The 23,946-nt window shown below is 41.8% G+C and overlaps 1 protein-coding gene across 1 annotated transcript in view; it reads left to right on the top strand.

Moving 5' to 3' along the window:
* NPY5R (neuropeptide Y receptor Y5) overlaps nt 1-20,105 on the top strand; it is a 160,088-nt gene extending 139,983 nt beyond the window's left edge. Inside the window, exon 2 of the mRNA XM_066574678.1 lies at nt 18,477-20,105. Coding sequence (XP_066430775.1) covers nt 18,486-19,865 — 1,380 coding nt within the window. The 5' untranslated portion in view covers nt 18,477-18,485 and the 3' untranslated portion in view covers nt 19,866-20,105. The remainder of the gene's footprint in view (nt 1-18,476) is intronic.
* The last annotated feature ends 3,841 nt before the right edge of the window (nt 20,106-23,946 follow it).

The raw sequence follows: 23,946 nt of genomic DNA, 5'->3' as shown, positions 1-23,946 counted from the left end.
CACTTGTAAAGAACCCCAGTCTGACTGGGGCATGCAGTGTGGGCCGAAGCACACCTGCATTAAGCACGACATTACTACCTCAGCTGTGTTGGGCAATGCAATGGGATATTTCTATGTACCGCCGGTGGCTTCCTGGCACCCACCCATGCTGTGGGTCCACAGGGAATTATAAATGCATCTGTTTCCACTTGTAAAGAACCCCAATCTGACTGGGGCATGCAGTGTGGGCCGAAGCCCACCTGCATTAAGCACGACATTACTACCTCAGCTGTGTTGGGCAATGCAATGGGATATTTCTATGTACCGCCGGTGGCTTCCTGGCACCCACCCATGCTGTGGGTCCACAGGGAATTATAAATGCATCTGTTTCCACTTGTAAAGAACCCCAGTCTGACTGGGGCATGCAGTGTGGGCCGAAGCCTACCTGCATTAAGCACGACATTACTACCTCAGCTGTGTTGGGCAATGCAATGGGATATTTTTGTGTATCGCCGGTGGGTTCCAGGGAGCCACCCATGCTGTAGGTGCACACGGAATTTAACCTACATGTGTCCACTTGTAAAGAACCCCAGTCTGACTGGGGCATGCAGTGTGGGCCGAAGCCCACCTGCATTAAGCACGACATTACTACCTCAGCTGGGTTGGGCAATGCAATGGGATATTTTTGTGTATCGCCGATGGGTTCCAGGGAGCCACCCATGCTGTCGGTCGACAGGGACTTCACAATAGGGAGTTGTACCTGCCTGTGTCTATGAATTAAAAAGCCCGGTCTGACTGGGGCATGCAGAGACACCTTGACAGAATGAATAGTGTGTGGCACATAGGTTCCCCATTGCTATGCCCACGTGTGCAGCTCCTGATGGAGGTGGCACAGGATTCTATTTCTCATTGCTTCTGTACAGCATTGTGGGCTATCGCCCCGCCCCTTTTAAAGAGGGTCGCTGCCTAGCCATGCCAACCTCTGCAGTGTGTGCCTGCGGTTCCTCCTCATGGCAGACGCACTTCTAAATAGACATGAGGGTGGTGTGGCATGAGGGCAGCTGAAGGCTGCGCAGGGACAGTTTGGTGTGCGCTGTGGGGGGCAGGGGGGGCGGTTGGGCAGCATGTAAGCCAGGAGAAGTGGCAGTGGAGTGTCATGCAGGCAGTGATTGTGCTTTGTTGGAGGTAGTGTGGTGCTTAGCAAAGGTATGCCATGCTAATGAGGGCTTTTCAGAAGTAAAAGTTTTTGGGAGGGGGGGGGCCCACTCTTGCCGCTATTGTGGCTTAATAGTGGGACCTGTGAACTTGAGATGCAGCCCAACATGTAGCCCCTCGCCTGCCCTATCCGTTTCTGTGTCGTTCCCATCACTTTCTTGAATTGCCCAGATTTTCACACAAGGAAACCTTAGCGAGCATCGGCGAAATACAAAAATGCTCGGGTCGCCCATTGACTTCAATGGGGTTCGTTACTCGAAACGAACCCTCGAGCATCGCGAAAAGTTCGTCCCGAGTAACGAGCACCCGAGCATTTTGGTGCTCGCTCATCTCTAATAGACATCTAATATAAAAAAGCCTACAGGCTTTTTCTTGCACCACACTTTGACGCCTTTGCATGACCTTTCATGGATGATTTTGCTGTCATTAGATTTGTGACATCCTCTCCGCCACCGTAAAATCATAAAATCTGAGTTTGATACATTGAGTGACCTGTCAGGCCAGATCAAAGTTCCTATGTTAAGTCTAGCAGCACTGTTGTGCTTCAGCCAACAGCACCACTAGGGAGAATCAGGGCTCCTCCACATTGGCGAGGGCGATATCGGGTCATGAATCACAGCCTGGTATTGCCCTAGCAATCCATGTGGAAACATGGAAACCGCTTCACATCCCTGCAGGGCTGAAGAAATTGCCTAGCATGGCTGTCACAGCCACGGCAGGGGATTGAGATGTTCTCCCATTATTATCAATGGGGTTGGCCCTATTGAGAACAATGGGCAATATCGCAAAAATAAAGGACATGTTACAATTTTTTCCCTGCATAGCATCGCAACACGTTGCCATGCAGGGAAACATTGTAAATGTGAAAGAACCCATTTTTTTTTGTGTCAATCTAGTATTACATAAAAACATGTCTGCCTTCTGAATTGTAACACATGCTTGTAAACATACTGTATATTACAATGACAGTAGGTTAAGGCCATGTTCACAGGGGGTGGATTTGTTAAGCATTTTCTCTCTGGACTTTAAAAATCCATGGCATTTACAGTAGCAGCAAAACGGATGCGATTTTCAAAATCTTGGACACACATTTCTTTAAAAAAAATCCACACAAAATCTGTGCAGTGTGGATTTTGGATCCACTACATGTCAGTTATACCAGCAGATTTGCAGTGTGGATTCTACCTCTTTAGATGAGGAGTAGAGATGAGCGAACCTACTCATTTCGAGTAATTACTCGATCGAGCACCGCGATTTTCGAGTACTTCCGTACTCGGGTGAAAAGATTCGGGGGGCGCCTGGGGGCAGGGGGAGGCGTGGTGGAGCGGGGGGTATCAGCGGGAAACAGGGGGCGGCCCTCTCCCTCTACCCCCCGCTCCCCGCTGCAACCCCCCACTCACCCACGGCGCCCCCCGAATCTTTTCGCCCGAGTACGGAAGTACTCGAAAATCGCGGCGCTCGGGCGAAAAAGGGGCGTGGCCGAGTACGCTCGCTCATCTCTAATGAGGAGGTGATGTTGCACTGTGGATTTGTTGAGTAAGCTAAGAACAGTCTTTTGGTGGTTTGCGAATTTTCATACGGAATTTACTGCTTTGTGGTGCATCGTGTGGCGTATTCCATACCGTATGAAAGGTCCCAAATACTTTTGTGTTAAAAAGCAAAAATATTATAGAGGTGATGCTTTTATTGGCTAACCAGATAAATTATATTTGTAAGCTTTGACAAAGGGGTCTGTGTGCTCTGAAAGTTTACAAGTAAAATCTTTCTAATTAGCCAACAAAGGGATCACATGAATACTAAATATGAGAGACAGAGCACTCAGATCCATCAGTTCTCCATGTACAGCTACATGGTGCCTCCAAAACCTGATTAGTTTCCAGCTTGTTCCCTGATTTACCCATACATATGTATGCTTAGTAGAGATGAGCAAGCATACTCGCTAAGGGCAATTACTCGATCGAGCATTGACCTTATCGAGTATCTACCCGCTCAGAAGAAAAGGTTCGGCTGCCGGTGCGGGTGACAGGTGAGTTGCAGCAGTGAGCAGGGGAAGCGGGGGAAGAGAGGGAGAGAGAGATCTCCCCTCCGTTCCTTCCCGCTCTCCCCAGTGGCTCCCCGCCCGCCGCCGGCAGCCAAACCTTTTCTTCCGAGCGGGCAGGTACTCGCTAAGGGCAATGCTCGATCGAGTAATTGCCCTTAGCGAGTATGCTCGCTCCTCTCTAATGTTTAGCTAAACTGAGCATGCATGTGTGTTTAGTGTGGAGGCCACAATAAGCCTCCGCGAGACATCTCTGTCATTAGCTTATCTACTGTGGGATTAAAGGATCAGACATTTTGAAATCATTCCTTCCCATGTGACTTTCCATCAGCCAGCTTTTATCCAATGTGCATGGATACCTATTAGAGATGAGCGAACATGTTTGTTTAGAGCAATTACTCGATCGAGCATCGCTTTTTTCGAGTAACTGCCTAATCGGGCTAAAAGATTCGGGGGGTTGCGGGGGAAGTGGCGGGGGGGGGGGTGAAGAGAGAGCTCCCCCCTGTTCCCCCCTGTTACCCGCCGCTCCACCCCGCCGCCCCCCGAATCTTTTCGTCCGAGTAGGCAGTTACTCAAAAAAAGTGATGCTCGATTGAGTAATTGTCCTAAACGAGCACGTTCGCTCATCTCTAATACCTATACCAAGCTATAGTTAGACACCATAGATTTCTGTAGGTGCCATAATACAACTTCTATGCAATCTAGAGGTTGTACAGAGTCACAACATAATTCTCCCTTTGAGATCTGCTATCAGGAGAGGGTTAGGACAACTGTATACATACTGTATCAGATAATTGCCCAACTTTCATCTAATGTGTATGGGTGGCTATACTAAAATACAGCAGGACGCAAAGGATTTGGGTGCCACATTACAAAACTGTATAAATAGGAGGTTGTATACAGCCTGGTGTTATTTCATTGTGTCACAACATTGAATCAATGAGTTGACTTAATGAAGCTTTTTCCCAAGAGAAAAAGATTCTATAATGTCATTGTATAAGTAAATCCCTAAAGAGTTTTATACGTTAACTTGATACAAAATAATTGAACTTAAATCAGCAATTTACTCTCTTGAAATCCCTATTTAGAACTTATTAAAACAATTACACTCTTGAGTGTCGGTGTTTACGTTTTTTGTTTTGGATTCTGAAGTCTTCCTCCTTTCTTTGTAAGGTCTGATTCACATGGTTATATTATATGAATCCCAAATACAGCTGTCATAGTCTGCCATGGATCCATCTATCTCCACGTGCTTTTACAGAGTCACATTGTGGTTCAGACATGAGACAAAAATGAACACCTTATTACAACCATATTCTCCCTGTATAAGTAGTGCTGCTATGGGAGTCTTTATGGGACTTTATAGAGTAAACATAAAGTGGCACACAGAGTGCTCAAAGATTAATAACACTGCCCTGTAAGTGCTCCGAGTGTCATCATACAAGATCTGTGCACACGGCAATACTGTGTTCATCACCATAATTGTTTCCGCTTGCATTTCCAAGTTGCGGACTGTGAGTGAACAGCAGTTTTGGACACTGTCTTCTTGGCAGCCTCAGTTGAAATAAATGAGTTATTATTCTGCACTTTCATCAGGACATCATGTACATCATCCATGTGCACCTCACAAAGAAGATAGATTTTTCAGGAGGTCAAAATGGACTTTAACTAAACAGGGATTCACAAATTATAATTTATGAACAGCCCTGCAGATGAATTTGTTTTTGACAAAACAGTATAAAACGAATTTACAAACTGAGGATAATTAGCAACAAGAAAAAGTGGATTTGAGCCAGAACAATGATTTTATGGGATTGTTGCCTTATATTATAGAAATTGTTTGTAATAAACTTTAACTATATTTGTGTGCATTATATTTACATTTTCCAATTTTGTTGGAAGAGAAAATACCAGAAAATAAAAGGTTATTTTAAGTGAAGTCTTCAAATATTCTGATAAGCCATTTTGAGTAATCTTCATCAACAATATCCTGGATTTCCCCAGATGACATTTTCTGCTGTCTGCCATTACCATACTAGTTTTATGTAATTTAAAAAACTACCATTAGGGTGCATTCAGACAAGCGTGGTTTACACGCTGCTACAGCAACGTGTAAACCACGCTTCTATAGAACCAATAGGTTGCTATGGAAACGCTCACACAGAGCTTTTTTACTAGCGCAGACTCTGCACTGGTAAAAAAAAAAGATAAGACAGGGAGTGCTGACTAGCCTGCCATCTCCGTGCTGAGGTGCTGTCCATGGTGCTGACTACAGGCCCCTATGGGAGCTGCGGCAGCACTCTGTTTGCAGCACGGACATGTGAACAGGCTGCTCCGTGGATCATGGAGCAGCTTATTCACTGCAGAATTCCTGCATGCCAGCAGCGTGGTTTACACGTTGCTGTAGCAGCGTGTAAACCACGCTTGTCTGAATGAACCCTTATACAGTCCCATATTTCCTGCTTCTCCATCTTTTCTGTTAAGGTGCTTTTAGATGGAACAATTGTTGTTCAAAAAATCATTCAAACGAGCAAAAGTGAATGATAATCGCTTAGTCTAAACGCAACCCAACGACTGAGTAACGATCAGTAATCGCAAATTTTTCATTCATTGTTCATTTTATGCAGGCACAAAAATCATGGTTGGCTCCTTCACTTATCATTTGGTTTAAACAGTGGTCATTCAGTTTTTCACTTTCACTAATACAGCAAATGTGAAAGACTGAATGATTATGAAAGATTCTCTTTTGTATGAGCCAACAATGTATCTGCCAGTCTAAAGAGGCTCAATGAAAACATATAAGCTATTAATGATGTCATCGTACATTCAAATGATAATAGGCTTATCTTAAAGGACCCTTACTCTACAAAGTTGTGGGTGAATTGCCCCAGACAGATAAGTTTTGTGGTGGGTAACATTATATGCAGAGACAGAAAAAGTCATTTTAATAGTAAGATTCATTTATGCTGCAATCTATGTATTCAGCTACCAGCAGTTGCCTGCAATTGTATACAGGCTACATGACCATGACTAATGTTGGTGAATGAAGATGAGTCTTGATAAATGTTCATTTCGCAGTTGTATCAAGGTTAATCCAACACAATAGTGGGTTGTCCACTTACTCTTAAACCTTTCAGTTCATCAGTGTGTTTCGAAAATGATAGTGCCTTAAGAGAGTGATGTCTGCTATGTAACTAGAAAACGCTTGATATATGACAAAATAATATATGCTGTAAGATATTATTTATTTGTAACTGGTGGCAGGAAGCAATAGTTTTGCCTCAAAACAATTGGCATATTTATAAATGTTCCAATCAAAATTATTGTGCTTTTTCTGTACATGCATATATCCAGCTGGCGCATCACTACTGTCGGCCAGTATTTGCATTCATCTGCCAGTTTTGCTAACAGTTCCAGTATCATGTAGCTGCATTGGATGACTGACAATTCTAAACATTTTTTCACCTACAGACAGTATGTGGTCAAATATGAAAATGATGCTTCCAATCATTAAACCTCTTTTAACATTCAGTGACAACATATTTTGACACTTTTTTATAACACAGTAATTCAAGAATGAGTGAAAAATTGAAAATACAAAACTAAGACTTAAAAACAGGATCGTAAGGCTGAGCATGTTGTGTTCAATTTAGCCAACTGCACTTAAAGGGAACCTATCAGCAGCTTGGAGCTGGCGACACCAATTGCATGTAAGGAACAATACATGTGAAAGTATGGCAAAGGTTTTTTCTTTAATTAAAATCTGTAATGCTCAGATACCTTGTAAAAGTGGGTTTAATCCTCCACTATATAGTAATAAGTCCTGGACAGTCCAGTGGGTGTGTTTTGCTGACCACAGTGCCCTCCAATTTCTGGCTATCCCTTCTGTTTTGGATGGGTCATATGGATGACATCTCTTAAGTCATCCACAGTCCTGTTCAAATCTCATATATTTGTTGCACAACCACAGACTTGTTATTTGACCATATTTTACCTGATTGCCACCCGACGTGACTTTCTGCCCATCTCTTAGTTTATGCAAGAACTCTGTCTGTCCCTCCAGTACATCGTTAAGGTGCTTCTGTTAGCTGCCACTGTACCAAGACTACTCTAGGGGTAACAGTCTGGGATTTCCTGCAGCTAAGACCTTATCCTGTTTTAAGGGGTTAAAGGGTGAGAAACAGGGGATCATCTAGGTGCTTCCCTCAGGAATAGCCAAAGTCAAATTGGTTAGTAGTACGGTGGGTCCACATCCACTGGCAGACACATGTAACTATACTCCTTCATCTAGATAATATGAGAAATGAGTAGAACCATTCCAATTTCTGTCCTAGGTTGCAGAGAACTAGAATTGCTCCTTCTGTTTTTAACCCTTTTCAATCCACTGTCTGACGTCTTCCTACATTTTGATTGAAGCTTGTACTGTTACAATGTCAGAAGACGTCTGACAGGGTATTCTTACCATTTATTGCCAGCCACTTCGCTGTCTGAGCCTCTCTGGCACACACACACTGTCTTTAGCCAGCAGATGGCACCATTGTATAACAGCAAAAAGAGAAAGCCTTTTAGGAAATCTTGATCCAAAATTGGATTGGATAGGGTTAAAACAAAAAAAATATATATATTGTTTCAGTTATTTCACATATAACATAGAACATTGTATAGTACTTTTAAAAAGTCTGAAAAACCCTAAGAGACAATGTAGAACATTTTGTTTTCGTGATGTTATGTGTTGAAGCTGCCATTGGACACTTTAAAGCTACATCATTTGGGTATTGTGATGATAATCCATTGCCTTAAAAAATTCAATCCTATACAAGAGAAGCTTAGCTCTGTTACATCTTATATGCGTAATTCTGCTATATCCATGCTTCGAAACTAGAGATGAGCGAGCGTACTCGGCCACGCCCCTTTTTCGCCCGTTTACCGCGATTCTCGAGTACTTCCGTACTCGAGTGAAAAGATTCGGGGGGGGGGGGGGGCGTGGGTGAGTGGGGGGTTGCAGCGGGGAGTGGGGGGGAGAGGGAGAGAGAGAGGGCTCCCCCCTGTTCCACGTGCCGCAACGCCTCCCCCCGCCCCCCGGTGCCCCCCGAATCTTTTCACCCGAGGACTGAAGTACTCGAAAATCGTGGTGCTCGATCGAGTAATTACTCAAAACGAGTAGGTTCGCTCATCTCTATTCAAAACCATTCAACCAAAACTAGATGACATTTACATGCCTGAACTTTACGTTCTACGTTTTTTAATGGCAAATGCCAGAAATTCTTATATAGCTTTTGGAATAAAAACTAAAACTTGGGAATGAGAGGGTAGATTAGCATTAGTGTCTTTAATGGGAATGTGTCACTCAGTTTTTTAATCTAATAATCAAATCATTTAATTCATAAATTTTTGTGCATGATCTTTGTTTCCACTTGTAAGGAAATATGAACAATTAATGCATAATTTTTCACATAGCTCAGAATTGACTACAAGAGGGAACTTATCAGGGGTGTAGCTAAAGGCTCATGGGCCCGGGTGCAAACGTTCATCCCCCTCCCACCCGCCACTTCATGTCTCTCTCTCATCCATCACTTTTAGCTGCATCGCTGGTCTTTTAAGCGACCCATCTTAGCAGGCAGTGGCTTTGAGTCTTAGAAGATCCAGGGCACAAATTGGAGACATGTGTTTTGCTCCCCCCCACAAACATATTATCTATACACACATTAGAGACAGAATAATAATATCTACAACTGAGGTAGCATACAATACTTTTTATAACACATCAAGGATCTGATACAGCGGCACAGTTTTAGTATACCTCTAATAGTGATATCAGTAAAAAATGGTCAGCTACCAGCTCTACTCAGTTATACTGATTACAGTGAAAATAGCTTCAGTAATCACAGGTGGAATCCTCTACAATTAGTATTGGTCACTTTATGTTTCCATCTCTCTTCAACCCAAACCACTATGGCAACTTCTTCCAACCACTCATATCTGCAGAATTTGGAACACAGACATCTTTGGCTGCATGCTTTTCCTACACATTCTCACACTACAGACAAATCTCTCAGTCCTGCCGTCCCCATCAATAGTGCCAACCAGCTGTTATTTGTAATAAGCAATCTCACACAAACTGTACTCACAGATTGGCCCCCGTTATTCTCTTCTCTTTCTCACAGACTGCTGAATCTACTTACAGTTTCCTACCCCCCCCCCTCCCCATCCCACAGATGGCCCCTCATGGTCCCCCTTCCCACAGAGACTGCTCCTCATCCTCCCACCATCCCACAACAAGCAGTATTCCCTTTCATGCCCCTCCCCTTTCTTGTCACACAAGATGCCCCTTAGGATACATTCACATGCAGTGTATCTTGGTGTGGTTCTGCATAAAAATCCACAGCATATTTTGTGCTGTGCATTCTGGTGCAGCATATTTTGTGCTGTGCATTCTGGTGCAGCATATTTTGTGCTGCGCATTTTAGCGTGTATCCACGCCAAAATCCATGGAAAACTCAGCATTGCCTGTAGATTGTGATGTGGTTTTAGCACAATTCCGTGCCGATTTCACCGTTTTACTACTTGCACTGTCTGTCACGTCTTCTCCTCCTTTCTCCTCTTCCAAAGTGATGCATTGATCCAGCAGAATTCAACTGTCCTTAATAGGTCCTCCATGCAGCACGGGCAGCAGCGCTGGCACAGCGATAGTAAGATCTTCCTCTGCAGTCCTAGTTCAGCCTCCTCCTCTGTCTCAATGTCACTTAGTTGAGGCCAGGGAGAAAGATCTCACTGTCATTATGCTGGAGATGCTGCCCTTACCATGCAGAGTGCCTAGTGAGAGCATTCATTTGTGATGTCAGTCAGTGGTTCACTGTGGCAAAAGGGAAGCTGTGGACCCCCTTAGCTTAGGGGCCGAATTACAATTGTGACCCCTATAGGTATACCACTTGAGCTAATGTGAAAAAGTGCTCAAGTCAAGAAACCTTGGCTGTGCGCTTAGTCTGGCCCCTTTTCCAGCCGTTGCTAAGCAATATCCCCTACCCTTGTAACTACCCAGAGGTACAGGTATTTGCCGTCACTGACAAGATGCTTGTGAGATCAGCTATTATGTTTTATAAGTGACAACCACAGGAAATTTTAGGCAGCAGGCCAGCCACTAGCATCCTACTAACATCTTGTTGGTGGATAACGCTGATATTCAACTAAGGATCTGAGCTAGTGTATAGTACATTGCAGAAAGAGAAAAAAAGGGCGCACATTAACCCCTTAAGGACCAGACACTTTTTAGGAATTTTACCCGTGTGGTGGTTTTACTGCCCTATTTTTTCCTTTAGTTATCAAAATTATTTTTGCTGTGGTTTTTTTCCGTGATACATAGGGCTTTTTTAAAATATCTTTTTCACTGACTTTTTAAAGTTTTATTGGGGGTAAAAAGCTAAAAAATGATTTTATTTAACATTTCTAGTGTGCTTATAGTGACTTTTTTGGTTGGTGTCGGTTTTGGGTTATTTTCTTTCTTATGTATATATTGTTGTTTTATTCTGGAATTTTGTTTTACTTATTTATGTAATTATGTTTTTTACTATCTATGGGTGGCTTCTAGAGATGAGCGAGCATACTCGCTAAGGGCAATTGCTCGAGCGAGCATTGCCCTTAGCGAGTACCTGCCCGCTCGAGAGAAAAGGTTCGGGTGCCGGCGCGGGGGAGCGGTGAGTTGCGGCAGTCAGCAGGGGGGAGAGAGAGATCTCACCTCCGTTCCTCCCCCCTCTCCCCCGCAGCTCCCTGCTTGCCGCCGGCACCCGAACCTTTTCTCTCGAGTGGGCAGGAACTCGTTAAGGGCAATGCTCGCTCGAGCAATTGCCCTTAGAGAGTATGCTTGCTCATCACTAGTGGCTTCACAAGAGCGTGTTTTTGTGCGTGCATACGCGCGCACAAAACACGCTTCTATTAGAACCAATGCATTCACCATTGTGTGTTCACATGTCTGTGTTTTACAGGTGCGTGCCTATAAAGATAGGACATGCATGCACTATAGGGAATGCACGCATTGTCTTCAATGGAGAATTAAAGAATTCCCTACCACAGCTGTCACAGATGACAGCTGCGGTAGGGGATCCAGCTGCCGGCATCCTGTAATTGTTTTTCAGGGAAGGGCTTTAAATATAAGCCCTTCCCTGAAAAACAAGAAAAGATGGTTATAAAAAAAAAAATACTCACCTTTCTTCAGCTGCCAGGGCTCAGCCGCGTTCAGCTGGCTCTTATCCTGCACTGCTCTAAAGAGTATTCAGCAGGCGGGGATTTAAAATCCCTGCCTGCTGCATGGGCTGCTTTTGATTGGATGAGCACTGTGACCAATCAGAGGCAGCTGTGTACTTGGGGAAGCAGGTTAAAACCCCTTCCTGCCTTCTCCTCAGGGTTATCAGCTGTCACTAACAGCTGATAACCTGTCCTGCCTCTAATTGATTGCACAGGCATGAGGCTTAAAGCGCCGCCATAATTTTACATACAGTTAAGTTTTAAGCCCAGGACCAGGTGCCATAAATTTACAGTTCCTGGTCCTAAACGGGTTAAGGGTTTAGGTCTGGAAATCTAGGCCTAAAGGGAGCGTGTCACTTCAGAACAGCAGCATAAACTAACTTATGGTGTTATTTGGGGAGGCGACGGGGAGCCAAGGTATTTTTTTTTATACTCACCTGCTCCTTTGCTACTACCGGTGAAGTTTTTCTGGGCGAGAACATGCACACAGATTTATGAAAAGAGACAGATTTTCAGACCAATTGCAGACTTCACCAAGACACACTGCAGGAATCAGAGAGTTTGTGAGCATAAAAAGTATATCACCGGCTCCCCATCACCTCCCCGAACTGTACCCTAACTTTGTTTACAGGTTCCCTTTAAAATTGTGCTAGATAAGAATTTTACAAGTCAGATGAATGAGTACCCATTCCCCACCTTTTAGGACGTTTACCGTTTCTGCTTATATGTTTCTGAAGACAACATCACAGCAAAGACAACTGACATGCTGAGAGCAGGAGCTGTCCAGCACTGATGCTAGCTGCTGCATCTTTTCATTGGCGGTGGCAGGGTCTTCTAGCAATCCTTCCCACTTCAGTTATGTTGCAAATTGTCCAGTATACACAGTTCAAAGGTCATCTCCAGCATAAGAGATAGATATGCATGGCACTCACTTTCCTAGACCCTGTGTCTGTCATACAGCATCTGTGTATGTGTCATGCAGAGACACACCACACAGATGATATTACATATGACGGCTCCCTGTAGAACAATTAAATATTAATTTAAAAAAATACAACTATTGAAAGTAAACTACTTAAAATTTTTGTAGTAAACTTTATTTTCTTAAAACAAAAATTAATAACATAAAAGTAACACATTTCCTTTAAACGGATTTTCAGCAGACTTCTAACCTTGAATATAGATTAGAAAACTGAATCCACTACAGAAATCATTAAACATATGTTTGTTCATGAGCTGATTTGCAGCTCTTAGCATGTTGCTTAGTTACTGTGAAAACTGAAGAGGATTGTTGATTTTATAAATATTTCTAAGAAATGCTTCACATTGGGAGAGCATATTGGTACTGTATGTGATCATGAATAATAAGATAAATATTGTCAGGAAAGGAGAAAAAGTACTGCATAGGTTTTAAAAACATGTAATTAGGTTTAGTAATGCTGTTAAAAAAATAGCTTTGCAACATAATCTATTGCTTCATTATGCATTTTACATTTTTGGTGCATTCTAAGTTTATTGAGTCTTTTAATGACTGCCATATCTGCATATCAAACATATCATACAGGCCCACAGTGTGTGCCAGCTATAGATTTTCACATAACCTCTATTTGTATAGCACATGCACATTATGTGGTACTTCACATCACTTGGTATTGGTTTCTGTTCTCGTTGGGGCTCACAATCTGTATTTACCTATTTGTATGTTTTTGGAGTGTGGAAGGAAACCTATGAAACACAAGGACAACATACAAAGTCAATGTTGATATTGTCCTTGTTAGTATTTGAACCCAGGACCGCAGCACTGCAAGGCAACCTTGCCAACCACTAGGGCCACTCTCACACATGGCCCAGGCAAAGTGCAGCAATCTTACTTACATTTTCGGAGGTAGCAATTCTGCCTCCGACAGCGGCTTTAGCACACCCCATCATTGATGAGGTGCGCTAAGTGCAAAAAATAGAACAGACAGCACTCCAAAAACCACCACGATGGAATGCAGCATGTTCAAGTACATGTCTGCGAGGCTCCATTGCAATCAATGGGAGTGTTATACCACGTTTACCACAGCATTCAAAATGCTGAATAAAAGAGGGTTTTTGATTCCATAACTTTTGTTGTATTTCATGACTTTGTGACCTCCTTCAGAATCTCATGGATTTAATCACCATCAATTATTACTTGAGGGAATAATGGGTGTTTGGGGGATGCATGGATACAGCAGTGTAGTCCATCCCAAGAATGTTCAATGGATTGAGATATGGACTTTGGGTTAGCCAATGAAGTTTGCAGATGTTCTGCTCTTTAAGTCAAGCCTCAATACTGCATTCTGTATGATATGGTGCTTGGTAATGTTGGTAAAACATGGAGCTGTATCAAAAAATTGCCACACCATAGATAATGCTACCTTGTCCAGAATGTCTCTGTACCCATTGGTGTTGAGGGTGGACTTCATGTAATGAATGGTTCTAGTCCTTCCCATTAGAATCATCTCCACACCATAACAGAACCTCCTCCAAACTTTATTGTTGAAATGATGCAGTTGCATAGAAATTGCTCTCCAGTCAACCACCACACCCAAGTGCAGCCAGCAGAAGATGGTGTACTGTGATTCAGCTGTTCATAACATTTTCTTCCACTCATTTTCAGTCCAAGAATGATGCTCCAAGCACCATCGCAGGTGCCTCTGTGCATTTAATGCTTTGATGTTGGCTTTTATTTAGCTGCTCATCTATGGTAACCATTCAAATGCAGTTCCCTACAATGGCTTGAGAGACCTCCTGAGTGAGTGTTTTGGCAGACAATGTGTGTGATGCCTTAAAGGGGTTGTCCCGAGAAAGCAAGTGGGGGTAAGCTCTTCTGTATGGCCATATTAATGCACTTTGTAATATACATCGTGCATTAAAGGGGTTGTCCCGCGCCGAAACAGGTTGTTTTTTTTTCAACCCCCCCTCCCCCGTTCGGCGCGAGACAACCCCGATGCAGGGGTTAAAAAAGAAAACCGGAGAGTGCTTACCTGAATCCCCGCGCTCCGGTGACTTCTTACTTACCTGCTGAAGATGGCCGCCAGGATCTTCTCTCTCGGTGGACCGCAGGGCTTCTGTGCGGTCCATTGCCGATTCCAGCCTCCTGATTGGCTGGAATCGGCACGTGACAGGGCGGAGCTACACGGAGCCGCTCTCCGGCACGAGCGACCCCATTCATAAAAGAAGAAGACCCGGACTGCGCAAGCGTGTCTAATCTGGCGATTAGACGCTGAAAATTAGACGGCTCCATGGAAACGAGGACGCTAGCAACAGAACAGGTAAGTGAAAAATTTCTTATAACTTCTGTATGGCTCATAATTAATGCACAATGTACATTACAAAGTGCATTAATATGGCCATACAGAAGTGTATAGACCCACTTGCTTTCGCGGGACAACCCCTTTAAATATGAGCCATACAGAAGTTATTCACTTACCTGCTCCGTTGCTGGCGTCCCCGTCTCCATGGTGCCGTCTAATGTCAGCGTCTAATCTCCCAATTAGATGCGCTCGCGCAGAAGGGTCTTCTCCCTTCTCTTGGGTCTCGGCACGAGCGGCGTTCTGGCTCCGCCCCCTTCTACGCATCATCGCGTAGCTCCGCCCCGTCACGTGTGCCGATTCCAGCCAATCAGGAGGCTGGAATCGGCAATGGACCGCACAGAGCCCACGGTGCACCATGGGAGAAGACCCGCGGTGCATCGTGGGTGAAGATCCCGGTGGCTATCTTGGTAAGGTAAGTAAGAAGTCGCCGCAGAGCGGGGATTCGGGTAAGTACTAAACTTTTTTTTTTTTAACCCATCCCTTGTGTTTGTCTCGCGCCGAACGGGGGGGCCTATTGAAAAAAAAAAAAAAGCTGTTTCGGCGCGGGACAACCCCTTTAACAGCTCATACATAGCTTTGTTGACCAAGTTCTGTTCATTTATGAGGTCTTCCCAAATGTAGCTGCACTGCACACACACCAGATGTTTTCCATTTTTTAATAACATTGCCAACAGTGGACTTTGGAAGATATCCTGTATTTATTGGTTGCTCATGTGACATACCACCATACCCTGTTCGAAGTTTGTTGATTCAACACCTCATGGCATTTCTGTACTGGTATATGTCTGTGTGATACTATCCTTTACATTTAATGCTCACAGGATTGGTCGGTGTCCCAATATGTTTGTTAGCATAGTGTAGTTAGTTAGTAAAGAGCTGACTGTATTAGATTTCTCAGCCAAAATGACCAACTGACTTCAGCATATTCAATAATTAGATATGGTAACAGTATTTACTATCCTTTATGCAAAATAACAAGTATATTGCACTTCTATTGGTTTGAGGCAGTGAAAGCTTTGCAGTGAATTCCTATAATATAGCATACAAAATGTAACCATTTTAATATGTATGTATGACACATTAAATATTAATATACATGACTCAATCTCAGTGAGCTACATGATACAGTGGTGTGTTAAAATTTCCACATTTCTGCTTATATTTCACACGAAGTCCTAAAAATAGATAAAGAGAACCAAATCAAACAAATGAGTAAAAAAATTAAATTTGATTATACATTTATTTAGGAAAATGATCCAAGATCATTCTGTGAGTAGCAAAAGTATGTGAATCTTTGCTTTTAGCATGTATTGTGACCCCCTTGTGCAGTAATAACTGCATCTAAATGTTTCCAGTAATTGTTGATTAGTTTGTCACATCAGCTTGGAAGAATTTTAGCTCATTCCTTCATACAAAACAGCATTACCTCTGTTATGTTGGTGGGTTTTCTCCCCATGAACTGCTCCCTTCATGTCCTTTTTCCAACATTTCTATAGTATTAAGGTCAGGACTTTGACTTTGCCATTCCAAAACTTGAACTTTCTTCTTCTTTAACCATTCTTTTGTAGAACGACTTGAGTGCTTCGCGACATTGCATTGCTGCATGACCCACGTTCTCTTGAGATTCAGCACACGGACAGATGTCCTGACATTTTCGTTTAGAATTGCTGGTATAATTCAGAATTCATTGTTCCATCAATGATGGCAATATGTCCTGGCCCAGATGCAGCAAAACATGCCCAAAGCACCTTGCTTCACAGATGGTATGAGGTTTTCATGCTGTAATGCAGTGTTTTTCTTTCTTCAAATATAACACTTTTCATGTAAGCCAGAAAGCTCTATTTTGATCTCATCCATCCACAAAACATTGTTCCAACAGCCTTCTGGCTTATCCAGGTGATCATTAGAAAACTGCAGGCAGGCAGATCAGCGGCTTTTTGCTTGCAATCCATTGGTGTTTAGTGTCCTTTTGATTGTTTTTATTATAATGATTTATTGGAGATGGGGTAACCAAAAAAGCCAATTATGACATTGTGTTATTTTTTTTTTTTTTACGACATTCACCATGTGGGATAAATAATGCATTACTTTATTAGGTCAGATTTTAACAGATGCAGTAATACCAAATATGATTTTGGTTTTTATATTTTGATTTTTTTAATATAAATATGGGATTTAGTTAACTTCTATTGCCTTTGTATTTTTTTTTAATAATTAATAAAACTTTTTAAACTCATCTTTACATTTTTATTTTTTTTTGGTCCCCACAGGTGATCGTTTGATCGTTCCTGCATAATAATATAATAGACAGTATTACATTATGCTGAGATCCGACAGGCAATCTATCAAGCCACGTCACAGGCATGGCTTCATAGGCAATTGCAATGGCAGCCCTGGGTGCTTTCAGAAGGCCCTCGGCTGTCATAGAAACCAAACAGCACCCTGCAATTTCATCAGGGTGGCGCCTTTTGGGATCCCAGAACTCCAATTGGGGCATTTAAATGCAGCTGTCATAACTAATGGTAGCATATAAAGGGTTAACAGCCACAATCAGGGATTGTTGCTGTTGCTGGTTGTGAGCTATCAAAGACCCCTGATCCTATTATATAAAAACCCCATGATGTAACTGTAGGTCCTGGAGCGTTAAAGGAGTTAAAACCTATGTGAAAATATGACGTAGTTTTAGGTCAAACTTACGCAGAAATATGGAAAATGTGGAAAGGTTCACAAACTTTCAAGCACCACTGTAGATCATCTGTATGACAATTTCTAACTGCTGTGACACATATACACCAATTATTTTGCAGTTCTTAGCGGTCTCCTAACATTACTGTTTATTGACATAATGCAAAGAAACATAGCACATAATATTCATAACATAACTTGGTGGCGTTGAGGGATAAGTGATTTATCATACAGTGTTTCTTTTGAATTACTTCTTATTTATACAGTACTTAATTTGTATATTATGTGTATTATGTGGTATAAAAAAACAAAGCAATGCAGTCAGAAGATGTGCAACATCCAGTGCCTATTTGGTGAAAAAACAGATAATGTGACATCCAAATACCAAACTGAAAACTGCATCTTGACAACAGGGAACCACATAGGGAAGCTACTAGGCAACATATGTTGTTTCTGATCCTCAGAAAATGTATTTTTTGATAGCTTTCCTTGTTTTACATTCTCATCTGACATTGTCATTTCCATGGATGTATTCATGTTGTGTTGTTCCAGGCTATTTATTTGCTTTTTATGCTGACCAGTCGCTCACAGCCTTTTCACAAGCAAGTTCTATAGTGGGTTTATCGTATCCATATAGTCATGTCTTTTTTGCTTATTTTTTACAGTTTTTATTAATGTGTTTAGCCTTTTTTTGTGGCTTAATAACACTTTTTGATAAGTGTAATTATGGTTGTACATATCTTTTTCATGTGTTCCTTTGTAGTATATAACGATTTGTGGTGTTAATGCATGTGTAGCACTTCATTTTATAATTAGCAATGCCTGCTCTTTTTGTTTTTGGCTTATGTATTATGTGTATCGCTGCCATTAAAATAAGACTTTTGTAACTTTAGAACCAGAAACTAATCAATAATGCTTTAGCTTTTGTAAGTCAGTAATTTTTTACATGGGTTTGCTAATTGCTTTTCTTTGTGCCCTAGGACTGTGAAATGGATTTGGACATAAAAGACTTTAATAACCGAACTGTTCTGAAAGAAGAAAATGGCACCTTTGCAACATCAGCCACTAATTTTCCTGCTTGGGAGGATTATAACAGCAGTGTGGATGACATACGATACTTTCTAATTGGGCTATATACATTTGTAAGCTTGCTTGGATTTATGGGAAATCTCCTAATTCTTCTGGCTATTTTCAAAAAGCGGAAGCAGAAAACTATAATTAACTACCTCATTGGAAACTTGGCTTTTTCAGATATTTTAGTTGTACTGTTCTGCTCACCATTTACCCTGACATGTGTCTTGCTTGACCAATGGATCTTTGGCGAAGTCATGTGTCATGTCGTGCCCTTTCTCCAGTGTGTCTCTGTTCTGATCTCTACTCTAATGCTTATGTCCATTGCCTTGGTGAGATACCACATGATAAAACATCCTCTTTCAACCAATTTAACTGCAAACCATGGGTACTTTTTAATTGCTACTGTTTGGACTCTTGGCTTCACCATATGTTCCCCTTTACCGGTTTTTCATAAAATTATAAATTTGAGAGAAGCATTTAATTTAGAACCACTGATGAATAGTTATCTGTGTATTGAATCCTGGCCATCTGATTCCTACAGAATTGCATTCACCATTTCTTTATTACTGGTACAGTACATCTTGCCATTGTCTTGTCTCACAATAAGTCATACAAGTGTTTGCAGAAGCATAAGTTCAAGATTACCAAACAAAGATGTGAAAGTTGAAGAAAATGAGATGATCAATTTAACCCTTCAACAACCAAAAACAACTCAATCTGAGGTAGAAATTTGTAGCAGTCAAAAGTGGAGTTATACTTGTGTACGGAAACATAGAAAGCGGTACAGCAAAAAAACAGCAAGTGTTGTTCCAGCAATACTAAGACGACACCAAGAGAGTAATACTGGCGATATTCCAGAGATGTCTACCACAGACAGGAGTCATACTTTACCCACCAGTATCCACACTAGTGTCCACACTTTACCTTCAAGTGTCTATCTACCAGGAGTTCCAATATGTTTTGAGATGAAGCCAGAAGAGAATTCTGAACTACACAACATTAACTCTGTATCTAAATCTATAACTCGGATAAAGAAGCGGTCTAGGCGTGTTTTCTGTAGACTTACGGTATTGATCTTGGCTTTTGCTGTCAGTTGGATGCCTCTTCACCTCTTTCACCTTGTAACTGACTTTAATGCCAATCTAATTTCCAATCGACATTTCAAATTAGTTTATTGCATCTGTCACTTGCTTGGCATGGTCTCCTGCTGCCTAAATCCCATACTCTATGGATTTTTAAATGATGGTATAAAAGCAGATTTGATGTCACTCATCCAGTGTTTCCAGATATCATAGGCTGATCCAGCTGTTGCATTTCCTCTCTAAAAACACATCACTTGGATACCTGACAGGGTTTGAAGTTTAATTTTTATTTGATGGCATATTTTTTCAGAATGGAGTAAAGTGGATGGTTCTAACCTATTTTAACACTATGGACATTATACAGTATATATTTGTATATGTGTTTTCAGGCTGGATATGATCTCTATGAGGTCTGGTCGTAATCTCTTTATTGTTGTAAAAAGAGACAACCTTCTGCACCTTGACATCATCTTCAATATTCTAAGCATTTGTAATACAACTATATATAAGAACTTAATTTCTTGTACCTGATCTTAATATAAGTTGTTCATATGTTGACACAATAGACTAATTTCTTACTTGTTTTTGTGTTAACTTACCATCTGGTGTTTTATCCTTTAAAAATTTTTTTATCAGTTTATCCATTCTTCTTATCTAAAAGAACAATATTTTAGTCTTCTTTATTGGGTGAAATAAATTAGTAATGTGAGAATAAATAAATGCTGTAAAATAATTTATATTTTTAATTATTTCATACCGTAATTGCAAACTTTAAATATGTTTTATCTGATGTGGCTCTACTGTGGAAATGATAAATAAAATGCGGTACATAAATTACAATGTTGGGAGAAAATCTTTCTTATATATTGCACAGTATTTATGAATTTATTCCTTTGTATTATTGGATTGTTTAATAATAATAAGTTAATCACACATTTTTGTTCATAATAGTATCAACAATAAAATAGCACTCATCTTGTTAAGGTGCTGCTATACTTGCACTAGCCACTAGGGTTTGCATTTTTCTGATAACTGCTATGCTGAACTTGCAAGTGTTATTGAGCTAAATTGCATGTGCTAACAGTAACTGCTAGTGCATGTGTAATAGCAGCCTTTGTGGGTCATTCTCATGGGCATAAATATGCTGCACATGACGCGCATATTTTTTATGCTAGTGAATAAAACCCAATGGGTTTATTCACATCTTCGGATTTTTCCCATGTATTCCGGTTGAGTGCAAAAAAAAGCAGCGTGTCGTATTTTGGTACATCTTACACACCAAAATATCCCATATTGAAGTCAATTGGCCATTGAAATCGACAGGGGGGGGGGGGACTTGTGGGTTTTCTTATGCCCATAAATATACATGCAAAAAAAACCCACTAGATGCAAGGAATATGCATATTTCGGTCGCGTAAATGCACTGCATATTTATGTGACTGAAATACGTGTACGCCTGTGTAAATGAGCCCTTAGGCCTCCCTTACACAGGTGTTTGCAAAAACACTGCGTTTTTCAACAATGCATTTACTGCGGTTCCAGCAGTGTTGACATGCGTTTTCTCAGCATTCTGCTGTGTTGCCAGCTGAAAACGCAGCAAAGGAAGATGAATGCCAGAACTGTGTGAGTGAGGCCTTATACTCACCCAACATGTGCCGTTCGGGTCCCTGCCGTGCTCTCCAGAGCCCTGGGCAGGCTTCTGGGCACTTGTCATCTCTTGATGGTAATGGGGTTTTGAAGACCCTGCCTCCAGCACGAAAATGGTCTGATTGACTGAGCCTGCCCCAGCGCTCGATGCACCAATCACAGCCATCCCTGCCTCCAGAGAGCAGCGGGAGGGCCCTGGACAGTGCCTGCTAGGTGAGTATTGGTTTTTATTTTTTTTCCCGAAGTGTACACTTCGGGGTAGGGCTTATATTTCAACATACCAAGTTGTGCCGCGTTTTCAGCAGCTCTGAAACCGCTGCCCATTCATTTTAATGGGCCATACACAGCTGAAAATGGCCAAAATAGAACATATATCACTTTTAAAGCACAGCGTTGAAAATGCAGCATTTTAACGCTCGTGTGACCAGCCCCATTAATAAGAATGGGAGCATTGTACAGCGTTTAGCGCAGTGCTGAAAATGCAGCACTAAACGCTGTACAAAAATGCCTGTGTGAGGGAGGCCTAAAGGGTATTTTATATACATCTGCTACAGTTGCATGAACTAGCCATTGTTTGGGAATAGCACTTTATTTGTTTCTAGCTATTTGATAAACTACTGTTTTAACATCTAGGTAGTGTATGACACTCTCATATTGAAATCTAGCACACCAGAGTTAATAATTAGAGATGAGCGAACGTACTCGTTTCGAGTAATTACTCGATCGAGCACCGCGATTTTCGAGTACTTCAGTACTCGGGTGAAAAGATTCGGGGGGCGCCGGGGGGCAGGGGGAGGCGTGGCGGCGCAGAGGGTAGCAGCGGGGAACAGGGGAGAGCCCTCTCTCTCTCCCTCTCCCCCCCACTCCCCGCTGCAACCTCCCACTCACCCACGGTGCCCCCCGAATCTTTTCGCCCGAGTACGGAAGTACTCGAAAATCGCGGTACTCGGGCGAAAAAGGGGCGTGGCCGAGTACGCTCGCTCATCTCTATTAATAATGTTTCTATACTTCATGTCATTTCACAGATAAAAAGGTACCATATATACTCGGGTATAAGCCGACTCACGTACAATCCGAGGCATCTAATTTTTCACAAAAAAATTGGAAAATTAGGTGCCTCGAGTATAAGCCTAGCTAGACTAGGTAAAAAAAAATAAAAACGCAATACTCACTTCGCAGCCGGCATCTGTGTCCCCGGCATAATGGTCTTCCCTGATGTGCGGCAAGCTGCTCTGTAATTCTCTGTGCTGTCATCTCTCTCTGCTTGGCTTTGAATTCCCCCACCATCAGCAAGTGAGCACTGTGATTGGATCAAACGCCAGTCAATTACAGCCGGCGCTCGATGAACCAATCACAGCCATTCAGTGATGTCATTCACTGAATGACTGTGAATGATCGAGCGCTTACTTGCTGACGGCAGGGAAATTTAAAGCTGAGCAGAGAGATGACAGCGGGGGGGAATTACAGAGCAGCTTGCCGCACCACCGGGGAGACCATCGTGCCAGGGACACAGACGCCGGCTGGGAGGTGAGTATTGTGTTTTTTGTTTTTTTTACCTAGTCCCTCACTCGAGTATAAGCTGAGGGGGGCTTTTTCATCATAAAAAAATGTGCTGAAAAAGTCGGCTTATACTCGAATATATACAGTACATTTATTTACAAGCACCTTTTGAAAAAGAAAAATGTTTACTCTGTTCATTCCTTTTCTTAAAGGAGCAGAAAGAAAAGCACCAGATTACAGAGGAGAGCTACAAATTGAAAGAGGGTATTCTGCATAGCAGCATACATTTTATGGAGATGGTGTTTTTTGTTTTTTATTAAACTGATACCGAATTACATTCTGCAATAGAAAAAAAACATGAAGTTCTGTGCAAAACTTAGGAAGCTGTGGAGAAAATGCTGCAAAGTATGAATGCTTTCAAAAATAGATTTGTTTAGAGTTTGTTTTTGTCAATTAACAAAATGCAAAATGAACGAACAAAAGAGAAATCTAAATCAAATCAATATCTGGTGTGACCGCACTTTACCTTTTAAAACAATTCTTACAGGTACACTTGCACAGATTTTGTAGGATTCTAAGCATGTGTATGATTAACAAGTTTATACCAACAGGTGATAATAATCAGCATTTTCATATGTAGGTTGAAACACAGTCATTAACAGAAACAGGAACAGCTGTATAGAAGACTGAACTGAATGAGGAACAGCCAAACTCTGCTTCAAAGGAAGACAGTCTCACGTCACCGGGCATACACCATGGCAAGGTAGTTATATTGCATCAGCAAGATCTCTCCCAGGCAAAGATTTCAAAGCAGACTGCGGTTTCAAGTTATGCTGTTTAATATATATTATAGCCAGTAGTTTATTATTTAGTGTTTTTTCGTATATTGTTAAATGGTTTCTCTGCTTCATCTATTTCATGATTTCAGTTAAAGATGAACTGTCAGCTGCCCTGAGATGTAACAATTGTGGAGATCTTTTCTTAGAACTCTGCATTGTGCTATTCCTCTAGTATTCTTCCTAGAAATGTATGAATAAATTGACATCTGGGTACTACCAGTTGGGAGTGTGCCCTATAGAATCTAAAAAGGAAAGGGGTAGAGCAAACTCAATGGTATCAAAGGTTTTAGTCCCAGATGAATGTCTAC

Source organism: Eleutherodactylus coqui, chromosome 7 (assembly GCF_035609145.1).
Source record: "Eleutherodactylus coqui strain aEleCoq1 chromosome 7, aEleCoq1.hap1, whole genome shotgun sequence".
Lineage (NCBI taxonomy): Eukaryota > Metazoa > Chordata > Amphibia > Anura > Eleutherodactylidae > Eleutherodactylus > Eleutherodactylus coqui.
Note: the sequence above shows the minus strand (reverse complement) of the source record. Positions and strands in the feature narration are given on the sequence as shown.